The sequence below is a fragment of the Zalophus californianus genome, chromosome 3 (genome assembly GCF_009762305.2).
Source record: "Zalophus californianus isolate mZalCal1 chromosome 3, mZalCal1.pri.v2, whole genome shotgun sequence".
In the NCBI taxonomy this organism is placed as follows: domain Eukaryota; kingdom Metazoa; phylum Chordata; class Mammalia; order Carnivora; family Otariidae; genus Zalophus; species Zalophus californianus.
In genome coordinates, this window is record NC_045597.1 from 141,177,467 (window position 1) to 141,198,563 (window position 21,097).

Genomic DNA, 21,097 nt, shown 5'->3' on the forward strand with positions numbered 1-21,097 from the left:
TTTTCCCCAGACAGAAAAATACTTGTATCCTTCTGCTGGATTAACCCTTGAGATAGTCAAAACCTGCCTTTATCATTTAGAGCTCTCTTGCTCTCTGAAGCTTTCCCTGAGTTCTGAAAATAGGCCTGAGACTTCCATCTAATCTGTAAGAGTAGCCGTACCCACTGGTGCTGGCAGAGGGACCACTGATGATAGATGGAAACATAAAAGGCAAAATTAAAATTTGCTCCTGAGGCTGATCTCCTTTCAATCACTCATTGCTTTGCTTGAAACACTCTTGTAACTGAAGTGTACTGGGAAGTTCTGTTTTTGTAATTTTACTAATGCTTTTTCAACTGCTAACTCCCACTCGAGTGGTTATGTCAAAGAAATAGACAATGTTGCATTTGTTTGGAGAAAATACAGAAGGGACTCATCACATATACATTATTTGTACGTTTTTGCTTAGACCGTGGGTGTTTTTTCAACTTTGACTTTGAGAAGTACACTAGATATAGGTAAGTAACAGAGCATCCACATCATGTCACTCCCAAGAATGGCTACAAAGAAGGGGCCATGGTCAGGTCAGTAATGCTTTAATAAAACGAGTGGAACCTGTTACAACAACAGCTCTTTATTACATGGATTCAAATGCACAGCAGACCAATCATGTTCCCTGAAATTCAATAATCACATTCAATAAACGCTTGTTAGCGTGTTCCTCCCAACTCTAAGGGGCTTCCTTCGAATTCCCTGTACAAAGCCTTGCGCAAAGAGGTTAAGCACCAGTAAGGACGACTGTTGCTAGCAGTTTTGTTTCTTTGACATCTTCATCTTCATCATCAGTAACAAACATGCAGTTTCTTCCCTGTATGTACATGGCATTGTAACCTGGGTGCTACACTCTGCTTATGGTACAAAGTTTATAAATACAGTATACCAATACAAAGTTGAAGCCATTAAAAAGAGCTTAATAACTACTAGGAGATCATTAAACCTGGAGTGTTGATGGAAGCTATGAAGAAATTTAGAAACACCACACAAACTCAAGTGTAGTAAATGTTTTACTCGGAAAGGGGTGAAGGGGGATTTCTTATGTGCTACCGAGGGCTTTTGGGGTTGCTTCGGGCTCACTTTCTTTCTGCTATTATCTTTAGATACTGCAGAGCGTTGTGAGCTGCCTCACTCTGTGCATTGCCGCAGGAGATCCCGGAGCCGTGACAGACTGTTATGGGACTGGTGGAGAGTTCGGCCAGACACTGATACTGGCCATTGGCGCTCAGTTCTTCTGTAATGACACGTTCAAACACGGTAGTTAATGCCAAGTGTAGAGAAAGCAGATCCTTCATGAAAACAGGTTTTTACTATAGTCTTCCTTCCTACAGTCTTTACTACAGTATAAATCTATGGTATACTACTCCACTTCCTCACCATCTTTATCATTCTTCTCCAAACAAAAACCAAAACACAACTGCTCAGCACTAGTTGTTCTCAAACACAGCTGTGCTTCCTAACCACCTGAGGGAACGTAAATGCAGGTGCCTTGGCCTCACTCCAGCTTGCTCAGTCAGAAACGCAGGGTTGGCGGTGGGAGGAGCCAGATTCTTACATTTTCTTTTTTAAAGCTCCCAAGGCCATTCTAATGTGGCTAGTTGAGCAGTGTTTGCAAATTGAACTGTAGCCAACTTTTTTTAGAGGGAAAAAGACCATCGGCTAGAGCACTGGAGAGAGGGTGTTTTTCACTATGAAGTCTAGGGTTACCGTCAGGAGATGTCTGAACCAGGAAATACATGGCTCAGGGCAAGACCTCTCTTTTGCCTTCATGTTCTTTCATTCTACATCTGTGCAGACAGTCTAGTTCCATGTTGTATATACGGTACCTAAGCTCAGGAAACAAATGTTCTTCTCATCAACTGATGAATCACTGTCACTAAAGATGGTTAGATGACACAAAGGAAAGAGGTAGAAACAGATGAGTTACAATTTGTTAAAAGTGGCCACGATTCAATGTTATTCTGCTAGAGTCAATATAATAGGAAACCTCCAGATACAGTGGAGGTGTTTTAATGTGTGAAGAGGCTTTCTAGTTCTATCATCGAGCTTTTTTTTTTCCCTTTTAAATTGAGGTAAAATTCATATAACATAATCTCAACGTATTAAAGTGAACTATTGAGTAATATATTTCGTACATTCACAATGTTAGGCAACTGCCATCTCTATCTAGTTACAAAACATTCTCATCATTTCATTTTCCCAAGAAGAAACACCATACACATAAAAAAGTTGCTCCCCATCTCCCCTACCCCGAAGCCCCTCTGGCAACCACCAATCTACGGAGTAAATTATTCTGGATATTTCATTTAAATGGTATATAATATGACCCTTTTGTGTCTTGCCTTTCACTTAGTATGTTTTTGAGGTTAATCCATGTTGTAGCATGTATCAGAACTTCATTTCTTTTCATGGCTGAATATTTAATTGCACATATATACCACAACTGATTTAACCATTCATCCGTTGATGGACATTTGGGCTGTTTCCATCTTTTAACTATTGTGAATAGTACTACTGTGAACATGCGGGTATTTGTTTCAATTACCAGTTTACAATTGTTTTGGGGATATACCTGGTGGTAGAGTTGCTAGGTCATACGGTAACTCATTTGAGGAGCTGCAAAACTCCCATTGTCCACAGTGGTGAACCATTTTATATTCCACCAGCAGTGTGGGAGGGCTACAACTTCTCTACATCTTTGCCAACATTTGTTATCTTCTATTTTCTTCTTCACAGTAATCCCAGTGGGTATGAATTGGTACTTCACTGTGGTTTTGATTTGCATTTCCCTGATGACTAAGAATAGTGAGCATCTGTTTGTGAGCTTGTTGGCCACTTGTGTATCTTTTTTGTTTTGGAGGACGTCTAGGTTCTTTTGAAGGTAATGGCACAGAAGTTAGCCGAATTAGCTGACTGTGGTTTTTAGACTGTTCTATATTCAGAAGAACTTAGTTCTTAAAATTGGTAAGATGCGTTTCAAAGGCATCATTAATTCATAATCTCAAAAGCCATCTCAAGTTTCCTTCTTTTCCCAGATCCAACCATCCATAGTCCTATTCATGACATGGCTTATTCATCTGTGTCTTAAACACCTAAAAAAGTGTGGGTACTTAATAACTATTCACTGAATGAATGGTCTTCCGTCAGCCACCTCTTCTGACCAGGTGTCTGTACTAAATTCCTGGTTCGGCCTCATTTTCAGTACATTAAAACATTGTACTCGACCCATCATTCAATCCTCAAGTAGCAGAGAAAAATTAGAAATTCTTTAAACACCTACACACCAGAGCTGGCAGCTCCTTTCAGCTGGGTCCCCACAGCTCACTAAGGATGGAACAAAGGATATCAAATTCTTCACAAATTACACTGATGTTAAATCAAGACACCAAACACTTGTGTGCGTGCACACATACTACACACACACACGCATGCATGCACGCACATCAGCTTTAAAAAGCAAATTAAAATCCAAAGTGACTTGCTTTCTAATCTATCCACATTTGTCTACCTAAATGACTCAGGGCTAGAGGAGATATAGGCGAGGACAGCGGGGATGGAATGACGGTCTAAAGTACTTGTCCCCACTGATCTCCTTCAATTGGCAAACAGTGACAAAGTGGAGAGAAGGGGTCTGGCCCCCACAAACTTAGTGCTTGCTCTAGAAACATGGCTGCCTTTTTATTTGTCAAGCTCTCCATCAGGGCTAGTTTAACAGACACTGTATCTGCAGGGACACCTCCCCTGATCCGACTCTACCGCTAACCAGCTACATCATCTCAGGCAAGTTTCTGAACCTCTCTGTGCCTTCCTTTCTTTCCTTACATGTAAGGATAATAGACCTAACTTCACAGGATTAGTCTCAGAATTCAGTGAGCTGAACTCTGTAATATCCTTAAAACAGGGCCTGGTCTATAGTCAAAACAATAAATATTAGCTGCTGTTTTTTATTATTATTATAACTATACAGATGTTAGCTATTATTATTAAGAATGGGACATATCAGTGATAAATAGAACTGCTCTGCTAATTTTATATATATGAATATATATGCGTGTGAGAAGTATATATACACACACACACACACACACACCATTTCAGTATCCCTGGTCAGTGACATAAATTGTAATACAGGCTTTGTTTCTGAAATACATTTTAAAAACAGGTTTTGAGGTAAGCCAAAGAAAAAAAATCATACCTATATCCAAATATGTTATATTAAAACCTTGTTCCTTGGCGATTTCACTAAGCAGCTGGATGTAATCCGTATTTGGAATACTGAGGAGGCTCCTTTTCAGTAAGTTGATCTTTTCACCAGGAGAATTCCTCAAGGAATGCCAAGTACATCCTAAAGAATGTCCTACTACATTTGTCTGAAAAACACAGATGAAGATTAAGACTCGTAACTCAGACTGAGTTCTAATGCTATGATATAATTAAAAGTATTAGGCGCTCACATTTAATACTCTATAAAGCATGTTTAAATGAATACCACTTGGTTAACTTTCCCATTTTAAATGAGATAACACTAATAAGCACACATTTAACAAACGCCGCGACGTCAGAGAAAAAAGAAGCATATGCACTAATATACTGGAAGTATTTAAAAATACTTTTGTATGGGACAAAGGTCTCTCAAATTTTCTGATGGCCACGTTCAGATGTATATTTAAAAAAAGATGTAGAAGATATTTAAGAGCAGTATAAACAAACCTGCAAATAACTGAATCTGCCTAATGGAGCAATTTACAAATTAAAATATAAAACGATTTTATCTTTATGATTTCTTGTTATTAAATACCAACCAATCACTCTGACAGCTGTGAAGCAGAAGACAAAGCAACTGTAGAAAAGGTGCAATGTACAAGTTAGGTTTGAGAAGAACAAGTTGTTCAAATGAATGGCAGGAGGTCATAAAGTTCTTACCAGACTTTTCCCAGAACCCAACAGAACTTCCTCCTTTGCCTCTTTTCTTTATTCTCCCCATATCCTTCCCTTTCCACCTCTGTTCTTAGAATGCTTTACGTTTCCATGTTAGTTCATTTTTCCCAAATTGCCTCATATATTATGTCAAAAAGCCCCACAAAAACAAAAAACAACCAACCACCCTCTGAAGTAGGGCAACGTATCCATAGTCTTATTTATTAATGAGACTGATGGAGGTTAAGGGATTTTCAAAAAAAGATCACAAGAATTAAGAATCTACAAAGTTTGCTAAACAGAATTTTGTATTCCTTGGTTGGAACTTCAAAAAAAATTTTTTTTTAAATTATAATTCAGGGGGTGGCTGGGTGGCTCAGTCATTGGGTGTCTGCCTTCAGCTCAGGTCATGGTCCCAGGGTTTTGGGATCGAGCCCCACATCCGGCTCCCTGCTCCGCGGGAAGCCTGCCTCTCCCTCTCCCACTCCCCCTGCTTGTGTTCCCTCTCTCTGTGTGTCTCTCTCTGTCAAATAAATAAATAAATAAAAGCTTTAAAAAATTATAATTCATTAATAGAGTAGTTTCAATAACAAATATATAATGAATAGTCTCTTTTCCTTATCACTCCTTCCCAGAAGACATTTCACTTCCAAAAGGTACTTACTGTTAAAACTATTTCTTCAATAACCTTCTATAATTCTAAATTCAAACACACACACACACAATCTTTTTATTTTACTTACTTCTATCTTCCTCCCTCCTTCCCTCCCTCTTTGTAGCTCCACACCCCACGTGGGGCTTGAACTCAGGACCCTGAGATCAAGAGTCATATGCTCTACTGACGGAGCCAGCCAGGCGCCCCCATAATCTTCTTTTTAAACAAAAATGATAGCTTATTCTTCTATATTATTTTCCTCATATCAATGCACATATAGGCACTATATTTATCTTACCAGTTTTCAATTATGGCTTTTGGGTTATTTCTGATTTCTTGGTTTTACTAACAATGTTACAATAAAACTCTTTTTTTTTTTTAACTTTTTTTGGGTGCCTGGGTGGCTCAGTTGGTTAAGCGACTGCCTTTGGCTCAGGTCATGATCCTGGAGTCCCGGGATCGAGTCCCGCATCGGGCTCCCTGCTCGGCGGGGAGTCTGCTTCTCCCTCTGACCCTCTTCCCTCTCGTGTTTTCTCTCTCTGAAATAAATAAATTAAATTAAAAAAAAATTTTTTTTAAAGTTTTATTTATTTATTCATGAAAGTCAGAGAGAGAGAGAGAGGGGGGGGGCAGAGGGAGAAGCAGGCTCCCCGCCCAGCAGGGAGCCCGATGCGGGACTAGATCCCAGCACCCTGGGATCATGACCTGAGCTGAAGGCAGACGCCCAACCATCTGAGCCACCCAGGCGCCCACAATAAAACTCTTTTGCACTTGGATGACTTTAAATGTAGAATAATTTCTAGAAGTAGAACTGAGTCAAAGAGCATGTATGCTTTTAATTTTGATAAAATACTTCCAGACTGATTTCTAAACCAATTTATACTACCATCAACAGTCTAGGCGGGTGCTTGTTTCTGATACCCTCGCCAACACCTGGGACTATCAAACTTAGTAGGTTTCATCAATCTAAAAGGTGAAAATAGTATCTCTTTAATTTCCATGAATGGAGCTGATTTTTTTTTTTTTTTAAAGATTTCATTCATTTATTTGAGAGAGAGAGACACAGCGAGAGAGGGAACACAAGCAGGGGGAGTGGGAGAGGGAGAAGCAGGCTTCCCGCCGAGCAGGGAGCCCGATACCGGGCTAGATGCGGGGCTCGATCCCAGGACCCCGGAATCATGACCTGAGCCGAAGGCAGACGCTTAACAGATGCTTAACAACTGAGCCACCCAGGTGCCCCCTTTTTAACCATTTGTATCTTTTTTATTGATGTGTAAGAGCTTTTTATGTGGTACTGAAAATAGTCCAATTACAGACCTGTGTTAAAAATAATTTGTTTTAATTCTTGGTTTTATTTACAGATTTTTTTTTGCCGTGTAATAGGTTTTATGGAGTCAAATTTATCAGTCTTTTATTACGTCTTCTAGGTTTTAGGTTTTAAAAAGGTTTCCCCATGCTAAGAATTTTAAAAGGGAAAGCTCTGCTGTGTTTTCTCATACTTGGTTTCAATTTTTTTTTTTTTTAAGATTTTATTTATTCACTTGACAGAGAGAGAGACAGCGAGAGAGGGAACACAAGCAGGGGGAGTGAGAGAGGGAGAAGCAGGCTTCCCGCAGAGCAGGGAGCCCGATGTGGGGCTCGATCCCAGGACCCTGGGATCATGACCTGAGCCGAAGGCAGACGCTTAACGACTGAGCCACCCAGGCGCCCTTGGTTTCAATTCTTATGTTCAAATTTTTGATTTATTTTAAGGAGTAAGGGAGCAACCTAAATACGTCACACACACACAGATAGATACATCCTCCCCTCCACCCCCCCCATAAATGTGGCTTTGTGTCTACACTATTTATTGAATAATCCATCCTTTTGCCCACTGATCTGAAGTCTCACTATTGTCATATACTCTGCTCCTATGGGGATTATTGTCTATCCCTGTCCCCCGTCTATCCCTGTACCAGTACGTGTTTCAATACTAGAGATTTAGAGTAGGTTTTATTCTCTGGTAGGCATAATCCCACCTCCTGCACTCTTCCTTTTCAGTTTTCTTGGCTATTCTGGAGAGTTTATTTTTCCAGATAAACTTGGTAAAGCTGTATTGAGATCCAAGATGAATTCTGGTAGATTTTGAGTGAGACTACATTACTTTTTTATATATTTTACAATATTGAGTCTTCCTATTGAAAATAGGTCGTTTTACATTAATTCAATTTCTGTTAAATCCCTCAGCAGAGTTTTGAAATTTTTTCCACATGGGTCTGCACATTTTAAGTTTATTCCCCAGCACATTAGCCTTTTTTCTATTCTTGAAAATGAGATCTTTTTCATTCTACCTCTTAGTATTTGTAAACAGAAAAACTATTGGTTTTTTTTCCTAGTATACTTTTTTAGGACAGATTTCTATTTCGCTATAAAAGTATCAATGTTATCGAGCTTCATAAATTTTGTTAATATAACACCACAAAAAGTCAAGGAGTACAGAATTATAAAAGCAACAATCCTGAGCCTCATTCCATCCCTACATTCAGTCCCCTTTCCAGAAGCAATTTTTGACTTTCTTCTTTAATTATTCTAGTGGTTACCTTCATAATCCTAAATATGAAAAAGCTATTGGTTTTATATATTAATTTTATGATCAGTTACCTTGATGAATTCTCTTATTCTAGCAGTTTTTCTTTTACAGGGCTTTACAGGGACACAGTCATATTATTTGCAGTTAATGAACATTTTTATCTCCTTTTTTAATTCTTTACTTAAATTCAATTTATTTAACATATAGTGTATTATTAGTTTCAAGGGTAGAATTTAGTGATTCATCCGTTGTATATAACACCCAGTGCTCATTATATCAAGTGCCCTCCTTAATGCCCATCACCCAGTTACCCCATCCCCTCACCTACCTCCCCTCCAGCAACCCTGTTTCCTAGAATTAGGCATTTCTTATGGTTTGCCTCCCTATTTTCTTTCTTTTTTTTAAGATTTTATTTATTTGTCAGAGGGAGAGAGCATGTGAGCACGCCACGAGCAGGGGGAACGGCAGGCAGAGGGAGAAGTAGGCTCCCAGCTGAGCAAGGAGCCGGATGCGGAAATCAATCCCAGGACCCTGGGATCATGACCTGAGCTGAAGGCAGACGCTTAACTGACTGAGCCACCCAGGAGTCCCCCTCTCTATTTGCATCTGATTTTACTTTTCCTTCCCTTCCCCTATGTTCATCTGTTCTGTGTCTCAAAACGATAGGGATATTTTAAAAGTGTTTATCAATGATTGCCAAATATCTTTTTGGCATCCATTGACTGTTTTTCTCCTTTGACCCATTAAGGTGATTAATTATAGTAACAGATTTACAGAACCTATCTTTGCATTCCTGAATTGCAACAGATATATCCTTGCATTCTTGAAATAAGCCCAACTTATCTATGGTACATTATTCTTTTACTGTTGTACTAGATATTTTATTAAGGTGTTTCACTATAAGGGAGATTAATCCATAATTTTTTCCATTGCGATTTGCTATTGTCAGGTTTTGGTGTTAGTGTTATGTTGGTTTTGAAAAATAAATTTAGAAGCCTGCCCTACGTATATATGTATTGCCTGGAAGAATTTAAATAGCATTGGAAATTACTTCTTCCTTGAAGATTTAACAGAATTCACCTATGAAACCACTTATAAACCTATTTGTGCTTTGTGATTTTGGTGTCATCTCTGATCCAATTTTAAAAGACGTGAATGCAACGTTTATGTTTTTCTATTAAGAAGGTAAAACCAAAATTATGTTACTTTGTGTATAGTCTTTGATTTTTTTTTTCCTACAAAATGAGCCCTTATTTTATTATCATCAACTAGGACACTGCTATAGTCCTCACTTCTCATTCCCCACCTAATAAATCCTCAGATAATGTACCATGAGATGTACCTATCTATGAATATCATAATCTCAAATGTCATGTATAGCTCAATCTCTTACGCTCTGTATTTGTTTGCCCAGCTGCCTACTCAGTATCTTAACATATTCTACAAACACTTCAGATTCAATATATCCTACTCACTGTAGATATTAACTCATTATCTTCTCTCCGTCAAGTCCCACTCATCTTCTGTGTTCCTATTACTGAATGGTACCACCATCTACTGAGTTGCCAATGGAAAAATATTTGCTTTCTCCTTTTTCCTTACTCCCCACATCCAAATCAATTACCATGCCCTATTCACCCCAGTTTTCGAAATAATTTTTAAACTGACCATGTCGACGGCCACCATCATTCCTCATCCATTTTCTGTAACAACAGCCTACAGGTCTCTAAGTCTAAGACTCTTCAATCCCCATAGGGCAGCCAGTCACTCCCTTCTAAGTCTCTCCTTACCAGATTAAAATTCTTTAGTGGTTTTGCTCCACCCTCAGGATAAAGTTCAATCTCTCTGACTATAGTCGTCCCTTCCAGATTTAATCCCTCTTTGCCTTTCTCGCCTCATTGTCCGAGACACCCTCCTCCAACCCTATGCTCTGGCCACGCCAAACTATTTACGGTTCCCAGATGACATCTAATATTTTACTCTTGGTCTTTGTAGGTGCTCTGGCATTCTTTTCCTCTGTTCTCATCCTGCAGGTCTTGGCTTAGATATTGCCTCTTCCAAGAAGTCTTCCTGAAATCCCCAGTCTTGGTTGGATCCTTCTATGTTGCCAAGCCCTCTCTGAAAGGACCAGTCTGTCGGGTTCTTTTCTCTTTCAGGAGGCTACAAACTCCCCAGTGGGAGAGACTACCTAATTCACGGTATGCACAGAACCTGGCGCAAGGTCTGGCACACAGTATGAGATCACGAAATGTTTGCTGAGTGCGTACATGAATGAATGCACTGTCAGTGTGAAGGCAAAAGTGGCACTACGGCTTATCCTCTTCAGATTCCATCATGTGATTCTGAATTTGAATGTGTCTCCCATGCCCTCTTCCCTGGTCACCCTTGTGACAGCTAAAATTGGGGTCATGTACATCTGAACAGTGAAAAGATTTTTAAAAATTAAAACTCTCAAGTGTCCATACGACAAGGACTCTAGGGAAGTATCCTAGAGCAAGAGATGCTTAATCACATTGTCATCATAGGTGTCTTGATCATTACTCACTAAAGAAATGTGGTTCTCTGGAGAAATATTACTGAATTTGGCAAGGAATTTCTCAGCAGCATTTCTCTTGGCTTGTTTTTTTGATGCCCCCTTTCCTAAATAAAAAAGAAAGAAATGGTAGGTTTAGAAAAGAAATTAGTGTCCACAGAGAATAATCACATGTATAAAGTATGATTTTTTGATCAGAGAACAATTTCATGATTTTTATATATTATTCTTTTGCTGATCTGACATCTTTGCTTATGGTGCTTCATACAACTATTAATTTTTTTTTTTTAAAGATTTATTTATTTTAGAGAGCGGAAAACAGACCGCACATGAGTGGTGGGAGGAGGGGCAGAGGGAGAGGGAGGGAGAGTCCCAAGCAGACTCCATGCTGAGCACGGAGACTTAAGCAGGGCTCGATCTTACAACCCTGAGATCACGACCCGAGCCAAAACCAAGAGTTGGGTGCTTAACCAACTGCACCACCCAGGAGCCCCGATACAACTATTAATTCTTACATTTATGAAGGCATTTCTTTTCTTTGACATTTTATCTATAATAGTTATACTTTCTGTTTTTAACAGGTATATTTCCCTATGCCTAGCTTTAATGAATCACTTTTGGTTTAATTCTGACCAAGTATTCAAATTTATCAAGGTACATTTGAATTACAGCTCTTATCTCTTGAGGTCTACTTCTTGCTTACAATCTTCTATAAACTGACAACTATGCGGAATTTTTCTTTAACATGGATAAGAAGGGCACAGGAGATCCTGCAGTTGAAAGACACCATAAGTATCATCTACTTCCATGCTTTTTGTTTTACAGATTTAAAAACTGAGGCCTAGAGAGATTAAGTAATTTGCCTACCCTCGCAAATCAAGGTGCATCAAGAATGGACGTTAGGTGGGGCGCCTGGGTGGCTTGGTCGGTCAGTTAAGCTTCTGCCTGCATTGGCTCAGGTCATGATTTCAGGGTCCTGGGATCTAACCCCATGTTGGGCTCCTTGATCAATGGGGAGCCTGCTTCTCCCTCTCCCCGCCCCACACCGTGCGTGCTCTCTTTCTCTCAAATAAATAAATAAAATCTTTAAAAAAAGAATGGAAGCTGGGGTTCTCACTTCCGGTCCAGTGCTTTCGGCATTGGCCCGCACTGCCTCTCAGGGCAAACGGTTGCTTATTACTTGAAACAGGCATCTAACCAATTCCATTCCGTGCCATTTTAAGAATGACAGTAACACGATAGAGAAATTACAATAGGGACCCTGACTTAGTACTCTATTAAGGGACTTTTTTCCCATCGTTTCTGGCCCTTACAACATGGACACTGCTATCATTCAAAGGGATAATTTCTACTTTATTTTTATCTCATGCTATTTTTTTGCCTCCTAGTCTCTTATCATGTTTTCAAATGTGATCTTCCTCTAGTCCTCCAATCTTCTAGAACAGCTGTTGAAACTTCCAAGAGATTTACTGCTTTTTTCTAAAATGACTTTTTTTTTAAAGATCTTATTTATTTGACAGAGAGAGACACAGCGAGAGAGGGAACACAAGTAGGGGGAGTGGGAGAGGGAGAAGCAGGCTTCCCACCCAGCAGGGAGCCCGATGCGGGGCTCGATCCCAGGACCCTGGGATCATGACCTGAGCCGAAGGCAGACGCTTAAGGACTGAGCCACCCAGGCGTCCCTCTAAAATGATTTTTAAGTCACTAACACATCAATGCACGCTGTGTAAAGTCAATTATTTACTTCTTTCCATTAACAGGCTTTTCCATGATTTTTAAAAATATCAAATTAAGAAGCATAAGTATTCTTAAGCCAAATATTTACACTTAAATTCAACTGCAGAAAGAGACAGTAGAATAGGAATGTATCAGTTTTTCTCCCCAGAAATATCTGAAAGGAAATCACAACAGAACTTTCTATGGTCATTCATCATCTGAAAATATTTAAAATGTCTTCAGTTGTATGAGATTGAAAGGAAATAACTACCAGTTTCCATAAATGACTCTAGCCTACAAATTGTGGTATATTCTCTCTTATGCGCAGGTCCTCCCTCTTGGGAAAGGGTATACTCAGGAAGTCTCCAGCCATGATGAATAGCCAACTCCTAGAAAATCGAGATGAGGCTTTAGTAGTTAATTTTTACTATGCAATGGCTTAATCACATAAATGACACCCTTTCATGATTTTGATCCCATTTCCATTTATGTTTTTGAAAAGAATAATGATCTTCTGCAATGGAAAAATGGGGGAAGGCCTTATATTCCCCATAAATATTCCTGCATTTTTTATCTTGCAAGCCCACAATACCAAAACTGAAGCAGTTTACTGCTAGGATAGGAATGGTGTTCTTCCATTAAGCCATAGTGAGCAAATATCAAAGAGCTCAAAGAGAAAGAGGAGCTACTATGGCCCTCTTGGGGAACATCTATAGGTCTCAGGGTCATCAGTTCCTAAAGCCTCTGCCTTAGTTGCAGACTTCCTGCCTACAGCTGGCTAACTACTGCACTGCAACAAGAGCAGATGAGCGAAGGCGGCTAACAGACTTGGACAAAGCTGAGGAAAGATCAGGGGAAGAAAACTCAAGAAAAAGACAGCAAGAAAGGGACCAAAGGACGGGCTGGAGAATGGGGAGGGTAGCTGTCCAACAGAGCACATGGATAATCCGCAAGAAGGATATTCTGCCTGCAGAAATTCAAAGCTGATTTTTTTTTTTTTTTTTTTTGTAGAATAAGCAAATAGACTATTTCCCCTTTCTTGAGGTAGGTTACCCGATTTGTGTTCTTTATAAAATCTTCTGTGTCAACAGAAGTAGAAAGAGGTTGTCACAAGAGTGGCAAGAAATATTCTTAAAGTATAAAACACTCTACCCATGTGCACTGGGGTCCTGTTGATCTCAAATGAGAATTCCACAAACCAAAGGCAGATACTGTATATGGAAGAAAATCCAAAACGTAAATAAATAGGAAAATAATTTCAAGTTAGTGCTGTAATAGCTAATGATCATAACTGGGAAAATAAAATATTATGCCAACTTATCTTTAAAATATTTATTCCTTGTTTCAGCCCTTGTCATATTATCAATTTATGACATCTTTCTTCAATAGACATAATGTTATGTAAGGAAAAACCGTGTGACTTACCTGTAATGAACCAATAGGGTTAAGCTGGTTCTTTGGTTGCTTAGAAGGGTCAGGCATTAAGGGGTCAGGAACTGCAAAGCTAAACATTTTTTTAAAATGTTATAAAACAAAATAATTTCCCCCAAACTATTAAATAAATGACAAGCATTTCTTATTTAATCCTCTATGCCTCTGCTGTTCTCCACAGAATAGCCTTCTACCTCACCTCTTCTATGAGAATGTGACCTATCCCCTGTCCAAGGTCTAGCTCATATGCCACTTTCTCTAAGAAACCTATCCTATTACGCTAATGTGACATAATTTCTCCCTCCTTTGAACCATTATTAACATTTAGGTTGACCCTTTCTTACGCAAATTATTTTACCATAAGTTATATACTCTTGCAAATACATGTGATTTGTCCATCCCTCACCACACCGCTCCTGCGTTCAGATGTAAAATCCTTGATGACAGAGCCTATGTATTACTTACCTCCGTAAGCCTTACAGGACTGTGCATATAATAGGTGCTCAATAAAAATGTATTTAAATAAAGCATACTACTATTACAACCACACAAAAAGGGAAGCCTAATAATTAGGAAATTTAGCCTGGTAATGGGAATGATACAGATTATAAAGTTGTTTTTTCACTCAAATAACTATGGAAGACAAATCTGTCTGATCTATCATCTGTTCTAAGCTAGAATAATCCTCCTAAGATGTATCTGTATGGCCTGCATGAATCTGGTTCCGGCAATATGGTGACTATGATTAGGGAAAAAGAGAATAATGTCTCCTAACTAGTTTGAAATTACTAATTAGTTAGGCGATGAGTGTCTAGCACTGAGTAAAGCTACGTTCAAGGTTACTACCACCTAGGCGACTGAAGAGTCATTTCTTCCATGACCAAAGAGGTTCAGTTATTGCCACTTCCTCAGGTTGCTTTTCCACCTGCCAGAATGTCAAGCTTTATGGAGGCTGATGAGATAGGAATATTCACTTACAATGATGCACGCCGAAGCTACCCAAATAATTGTGATGGAGAAGTGAGAAAGTCTCTGTATTAAATGAGGCCACTTTAGACCTGATTACAGCTTAGTAATTCCCATCTTATCTGTCAAGAAGCACAAATATATAGTAAAGTTTGTTAGCCTTTTTTGCTGACAAAGTGAAGTGCCCACGTGCAGAAAGGACACTCCATATGTTCATTTCTACAAATACACTCCACACTTTGGGTTGACCTTTGGGCTGCACAGAAATAGCCTGGTCACCACCGGCGAGGGGAGAATCCAATACCTGCCATGTCTTTTAGCATGTCTACAAAGCCAGCATAAATCAGCTATAACATAGGATCCCAGGGAATCAAGCACCATTTTGTGAGAGTCAAAGCTTGTCAATGCTTCATTCTAAACTACTCGAATGGTTTGGAAGGGCTTAAGAAAGGGGAGGAGCACTGCATGAGAACCTAAGTACGTGCTAGACCAAAAGTTTTGAAGCTGGAGAAAAACCTCTCCTAAATTCCCCCGGGCCTCTGCTGTCAACTCTGAGCAGGTACACCAGACTGTACTTTAGGAATAACTGAGTGCAGGAAGGAGAAGAACTTAAAGGCTCAGCATGCTCCAGTGTGTCCATTAGAAACCAAAGGACATCACTCTAGAATACATGAGATGCTCCAGGACCAATACTCTCCAAAAGCACCTAAAGTGACAATCAACTTATTTTGAAAAAATCCCATCAAGACTTAACATCCCACTTAACATCTTGTATTTGGTATACATTGTATAATAAAAGGAAATCTCTTCATCTCCTTCCAAATTAGAATCTTCCGAAGAGTATTTTCCACTGATCTTTTTCCATTTCATAACTTATTTTATGTAGTGTAGAAATTATTACACTCTTAACACAGGAAGATATTTGCCAGAAAAACTGGGGTTTTCTACTGTTGCATCCCACTGAGGGGGAAAAAAATCCTAGTTCCTGAGAGCTTTCATTTAACAGTTAATTGCTGGATTGAATTTCTTAAGGATAAAGTTGTCTTTAAGGGATGACAGGTTTTCACAAGGAAATAAAATTTTAGAGCCAGGTACTAACAACTGTTCACTTTGTTGCTTTTGTGAGCGCGTTCAAACTTTCAATCTTACCTCAGCCATGATATTTTTGAGCTGCAGAATACAAAGAAATTTAGCTCACCAAATACTTGCATTGGCTTTCAAAATGTTTATGGCAGCCTCTGCAGCTCTATGTTTCGCCAGCTTCTTACTTGTACCTTCACCTGAATTAAAGTTAAGAAAGAAATGAAAATGTGAGGGTTGCATAGACATTTGCATAATACAAAACAAAGTCACTACAGTTTATATATATATATTTACACACACACACAAAGTTACTAAAAATATATACTACATACTGTAACAAAATATTCCCATGAAATACATACATTAAAAACCCATAATTTTAAGTTTTATGTATCTAATTCTATGTATACCTATATTAAAAAATCCTTGTGTATATTTGTTTATTACATAAAATGGTAATAAAGTAGACCATGTCATACTTTCTGAAAAAAAAAATGCAACTTAGTATTTTACTCTTCCTTATTCCTAGAGAGAAAGGAAATGCTGTAGCAAGAAGTCTCCTCTAAGGGAGCCGCTTATATCAACACTGTTTGACAGCAAAATGGGCACAATTTTATTCCAATAGTCCATCCTATACTGCATTAATCCCCTCTGTTTGGCTAAGCAGTCCTGGCTACATGTTGGGTGCAGTGGGAGAAGGTTTATATAGGGAGCGTGAGAGATGATGTTCCGTGTCTTCCATACAATCTATATCCCTTACCTAAGTAGCTAACAGGGTGGCAGGGGACAGGTCTGACTCATCACTGAAACTGCAGCCTAATTTCAGTAAGCCATCACACCTGTTAAATGGTAAATTCAATCTTTTGCTTTCTGAGTTCAAGCTAGGTGCTGAGAACCTTTCAAAAGTGGTACCAGAGTGCTGATATCCATTTCTCTGGTGTGGGAGGAAAGGAACAGAATAATGGAATAAATTTCAACTGTAACCCTCAAATGTCAGGACATACAAACCATACACCTTTATCCACTAACCTAGGGACTTAGGGACACTGGGGAGTATGAAACAGAATCCCCACCCTTAAAGAGCGCACAGCCTAGTGCAGGATTTTGTCTGTAAAGAGGCATCTGAAATATAGTCGTATGTGTTAGAACTAGCCTAAGTGCAGGCTGGAGGGACAGCTCCCCTCCTCTTGGTAATAATTCAGAAAGGTTTCAAGAAGGAAGAGATAACTGAATGAAGACAGAAAAGACTAGTAAAAGCTAGTAAGGTGACGAGAGCTGGGGGTTGAGAAGAGCATTCTAGGCGAAGAAAAGAGCCCTTGCCGGGGCTCAGAGGCAACACCAGCATGCTGCTCTCAAGAGCCCCGAGCGGCTGGGGAGGTGGGAGCTTAAGGAAACGATAAAAGGCTACAGGATTGCGAGGGTAGGGAGAGAGGTCCAAGAACAGTCTTATAAATTTGTGCTTCTCAAACTTTAATGTGCACAGGAATTGCCTGGGAATTTTGTTAAAATGCATACTCTGGTCCCACAGGTCTGGCATGGGGCCTGATATTCCAGAGCGTTTACATCGAGTGCTCAGGTGATAGTAATGCTGCTGATCACGTTTCGAGAAGCACGGCCGTTAAGTCCTATCAAGAAATCTGTATTTAACCAGAGGGTGATGGACAAACCACCGAACGGATTTGAAGAGCAAGAAGCACACGAACAGATCTGAATGCCAGGGTCATCCGGGGAATGGACAGCCCGAGACTGGAGGCTGAGAGAGCAGCAGCGAGACGACAGCCGCGGTCCAAGTGCAAGACATCGGTGGCCCAGACAGCAGCAGCGGGGAGACAAGGGAAGCAGGCAGATGCCAGAGCTGCTTAAGAAGTAAGACTTGGTGGAAGAGTGGGCAAGAGGAAGAGGGAGAAGGAGGAGTCAGGAAAATGAAACCCAACTTTCTAGTGTGATCCAATAGGTGATGGTGGTGCCTTTAGTGAGCTAGGGAATGCAGGGGAGACAGACTTGAGGGAAGAGAGATGGAGTCAGTCTGGGACAACGAGAGACTGAGGTGCCTTTGGGTCATCCAAGTGAAGATGCCCAGCAAGCACAGGTTGACAGACAGTTCCATAACCGGACCTGGGCTGAATGAAGACAGAGATTTCAGGATATTCGGCCTTTAGATAGCCCCTGAAGCTGTGGAGGCACATAAACTTGCATAGAAAGACGGGGCAGTGTGAGGAGAGCAGGGGCCCAAGCAGAACGGTTAGTGGCTATAGGTTGTTAATCCCTGGCCCAACACATATCGAAGGGAAAAGGACTATTTCTTTTCTTAAGTTTTCACTGAAAATTTAGGGCGCCTGGGTGGCTCAGTTGGTTAAGCGACTGCCTTCGGCTCAGGTCATGATCCTGGAGTCCCGGGATCGAGTCCCGCATCGGGCTCCCTGCTCGGCGGGGAGTCTGCTTCTCCCTCTGACCCTCTCCCCTCTCATGCTCTCTCTCTCTCTCTCGCATTCTCTCTCTCAAATAAATAAATAAAATCTTAAAAAAAAAAAAAAGTTTTCACTGAAAATTTAAAAATAGACTTGTTAAAGGAGTAATGCAAAGATCCCGTGGTTCATTGTGAGGAGACTTCCAGCTAGCACCTACAATCCAACTGCCTCATCTAGATAAAAAAGCCTCAACATTTTCTTAAAGTCATTTCAAAGAAAATAGCGGGCTCCAGATTTTCAGGGACCTAAACAAACGATCGATGCCTTTAGATTACCAGATGGTGCAACTCCAACCTTCCTGTTGAATTGTTTTCTTGGCGTTCTTCCGATTTAAATTTAGTATTATTTTTTGTTTGCAATTAAATAGATACATAAGAAACAAAATGCCTACATTTACAAATGGCAACTTTAGTTATCATTTGTTCAAGCTCACAGACCATAAGGGGAGTCTGAACTCTGAAACTTCATCGCTATGTGACTTTGGGCATGTTAACTGGTTAATTTCTCTGAACCTCTTTCCTCACATATAAAAAAGGAGATGACAGGAGCACCTGGGTGGCTCAGTCGTTAAGCATCTGCCTTCAGCTCGGGTCCTGATCCCAGGATCCTGGGATCGAGCCCGACATCGGGCTCCCTGCTCAGCGGGAAGCCCGCTTCTCTCCCTCTCCCACTCCCCCTACTTGTATTTCCTCTCTCACTATGTCTCTCTGTCAAATAAATAAATAAAATCTTTAAAAAAAAAAAGGAGATGACATCTTACTAAAACCCGTACAGTGTCAGGAACTAGACGGTGCTATGAAATATGGTATTTGCACCGCCTTCCTCATTTTGCTTGGATACAGAATCAAGGGTGGTACAATGGGCCCAAAGTGCCAGGGGAGTCCATACAAAGAGGGGAGAGGCTCAGAAAATTCTGGACTCATGGCTCCTGGCATCTGCTATACTCTATGACACTATAAAACTTGTCAGCACCTACTGATCCAGCTATGGTCGCTCCAAGAACCTTTCCTGCTTCTCCCTAATTCTTGAAAGAACCCTAGGAAGATCCTAGGGTATGTTTCTGAGCTTCTCTTGGTATCTGGAGAAGAGAAAATTAGGGAGAGAATCAGATGAAGTTGGAAAGTCCCCATGACCTGAGATGAGAGGTCTCAGTTTCAAGAGTCTGCTCCTTACAGCTGTCCCTGGTAAAAAGGTCACTTTTCCGAACTGAAAAACAATACCAAGGTTTGCTGGCCAACCCACACGATCATGGGGTTAACTGTGCATACAGACCTGTGCAGGTTATGTCACCAACGGTTACTCTGAAGGTGAAAGTGGGTACGTGTATTTGCACATCCGATCTTTCACATTCATAAACCGGGATGTTCTTGGTCTTCATGCCGTATTCGTGTAATACCTGAATTGGTGTTTTCCCTGGCTTAGCTGTAATCATCTTCCCCAAACTGCAAAAACCAGAAAAAGGTGTGCTTTGCATGCCAAAGCGGGGAGGGAAGCAGAAGCATACAGAGGCTAGTTTTGACTGCCACCAACACTGATGCAGGAGGCGCCGAACCTCCCCTGCGGCCAGCGCCAGAGATGGCGAAGCGCCCCAGTCTCCCGGCCCTGCTGCAGCGGGCAACCGGCAGGGTGAAAGAGGGCTTTCGGGAGATAACTTGAAAGCGGGTAGGAGGTATTCCCTGCAGTCTCCCAGGACCAAGCCCACAGAACCCCTCTCACGGGTAGCGGCGGCGCGCCACCTCCGCCCACCCCGCGCGCAGCCCGAGGCCGCAAGAGGGGCGGGGCCAGGCCGCAGACCCCAGCCCGCGCGCGGCCGAGAGGGCGGAGCCGAGTGCCCCCGGGTCCGCCCGCAGCCGCGGGGGCGAGAGCAACGGGAAGGGGCTTTACCCAGAATGCCGCTGGAAAGCGGGCTCCTCCGCCCCGCCTCTCGTGCCCACCGCTCCCGGCCCTGCCGGGCTCGGCCCCGACTATTCGGGCGCTGACCTGAAGGTCCCGCTGTCCTCGCGCTCCAGCGGCGGGGCCGCGGCGCGATGCCTGCTCTGGGACATAGCGAGAAGGGACGGCTTGGCGGCAGGCGGAAGAGTGGTGCGGAGCGATATCCTCGCTCCCCGGGTCGGCCGGTCCCCGAGAGGAGCCCTCCAGCGCCGCCGCCGCCTCCTCGACTCCCCCTTTCCTCCCAGCTTGCGTCCCTCTTGCGAAGGGGACGGGCGGAGGCGGAGTCTCGGTGCAGCAGTGCCGGCCACGCCCCCTCGCTGCCCGGGCGGCAGGCCATACTCCAAGCCGGGCCCCACCTACCGGCTCGCAGGGCTCCTGGGCGCCCGGCCCCGCCCCTCTTTTCCCAGTCTCGGCTCTTCTGGCTCCCGCCAGTTCCCAGCCTTAGCCCCGCGGATTCCCGGCGCTTACCCCCCGCCACGGCCTTGGCGTGGCCGCAAGTTCTGCGTCCTTAAAAGGAGGCGGTTTCCGGCCCGGAGAGGCGGATTGTTGGGAGGCAAACCTCACAGTGTGTGAGGCTGAGGCTCAGCTTCTTTTTTGGTGGTGGGGCTGAGGGAGGTTAGGGATCGGGGCTGCGTCACTTTAAGAAAAAGATTTCAGGATTCTAAATGCAAAATCGGAACATCCCTGGACCTGGCCCCGAAGCTTGGGACTCGCTGTATATCTGCCTTGGAGGGCTGCAGTGGGCTCTCCCGGTTTGCGCCCTGCTTTGAGGAGCTCCCAGGGATGTCCGGCCC

The 21,097-nt window shown here is 41.8% G+C and overlaps 1 protein-coding gene across 3 annotated transcripts; it reads right to left on the minus strand.

Moving 5' to 3' along the window:
- Nucleotides 1–565: 565 nt before the first annotated feature.
- PRKRA (protein activator of interferon induced protein kinase EIF2AK2) lies at nucleotides 566–20,561 on the minus strand. Of its 3 annotated transcripts, XM_027591061.2 has the most exons (10): nucleotides 20,352–20,561; nucleotides 19,644–19,813; nucleotides 16,019–16,100; nucleotides 13,849–13,927; nucleotides 12,695–12,812; nucleotides 10,720–10,814; nucleotides 4,229–4,403; nucleotides 3,318–3,357; nucleotides 1,860–1,909; nucleotides 566–1,267 (listed from the first exon to the last, which is right to left on the minus strand). In XM_027591061.2, the coding sequence occupies exons 1-10, from the start codon at nucleotides 20,414–20,416 to the stop codon at nucleotides 1,110–1,112; spliced, it is 1,032 nt and encodes a 343-aa protein (XP_027446862.1). In that variant the 5' UTR covers nucleotides 20,417–20,561; the 3' UTR covers nucleotides 566–1,109. The 3 variants fall into 3 exon arrangements, with proteins under 3 accessions (XP_027446862.1, XP_027446863.1, XP_027446864.1); XM_027591063.1 differs by lacking the exon at nucleotides 3,318–3,357 and having other exon boundaries at nucleotides 1,141–1,267; XM_027591062.2 differs by lacking the exons at nucleotides 1,860–1,909; nucleotides 3,318–3,357.
- Between the last annotated feature and the right edge of the window lie 536 nt (nucleotides 20,562–21,097).

What these genes read in the sequence shown, in the direction of transcription:
- PRKRA (XM_027591061.2), bottom strand. Translation starts at nt 20,416, where the DNA reads ATGTCCCAGAGCAGGCATCGCGCCGCGGCCCCGCCGCTGGAGCGCGAG. An exon ending in GAGGACAGCGGGACCTTCAG is followed by an intron (nt 19,814 to 20,351) that starts GTCAGCGCCCGA and finishes TGGTTTTTGCAG; the next exon opens with TTTGGGGAAGATGATTACAG. An exon ending in AGAGTCATTTATGGAAACTG is followed by an intron (nt 10,815 to 12,694) that starts GTAGTTATTTCC and finishes TTTTTTATTTAG; the next exon opens with GAAAGGGGGCATCAAAAAAA.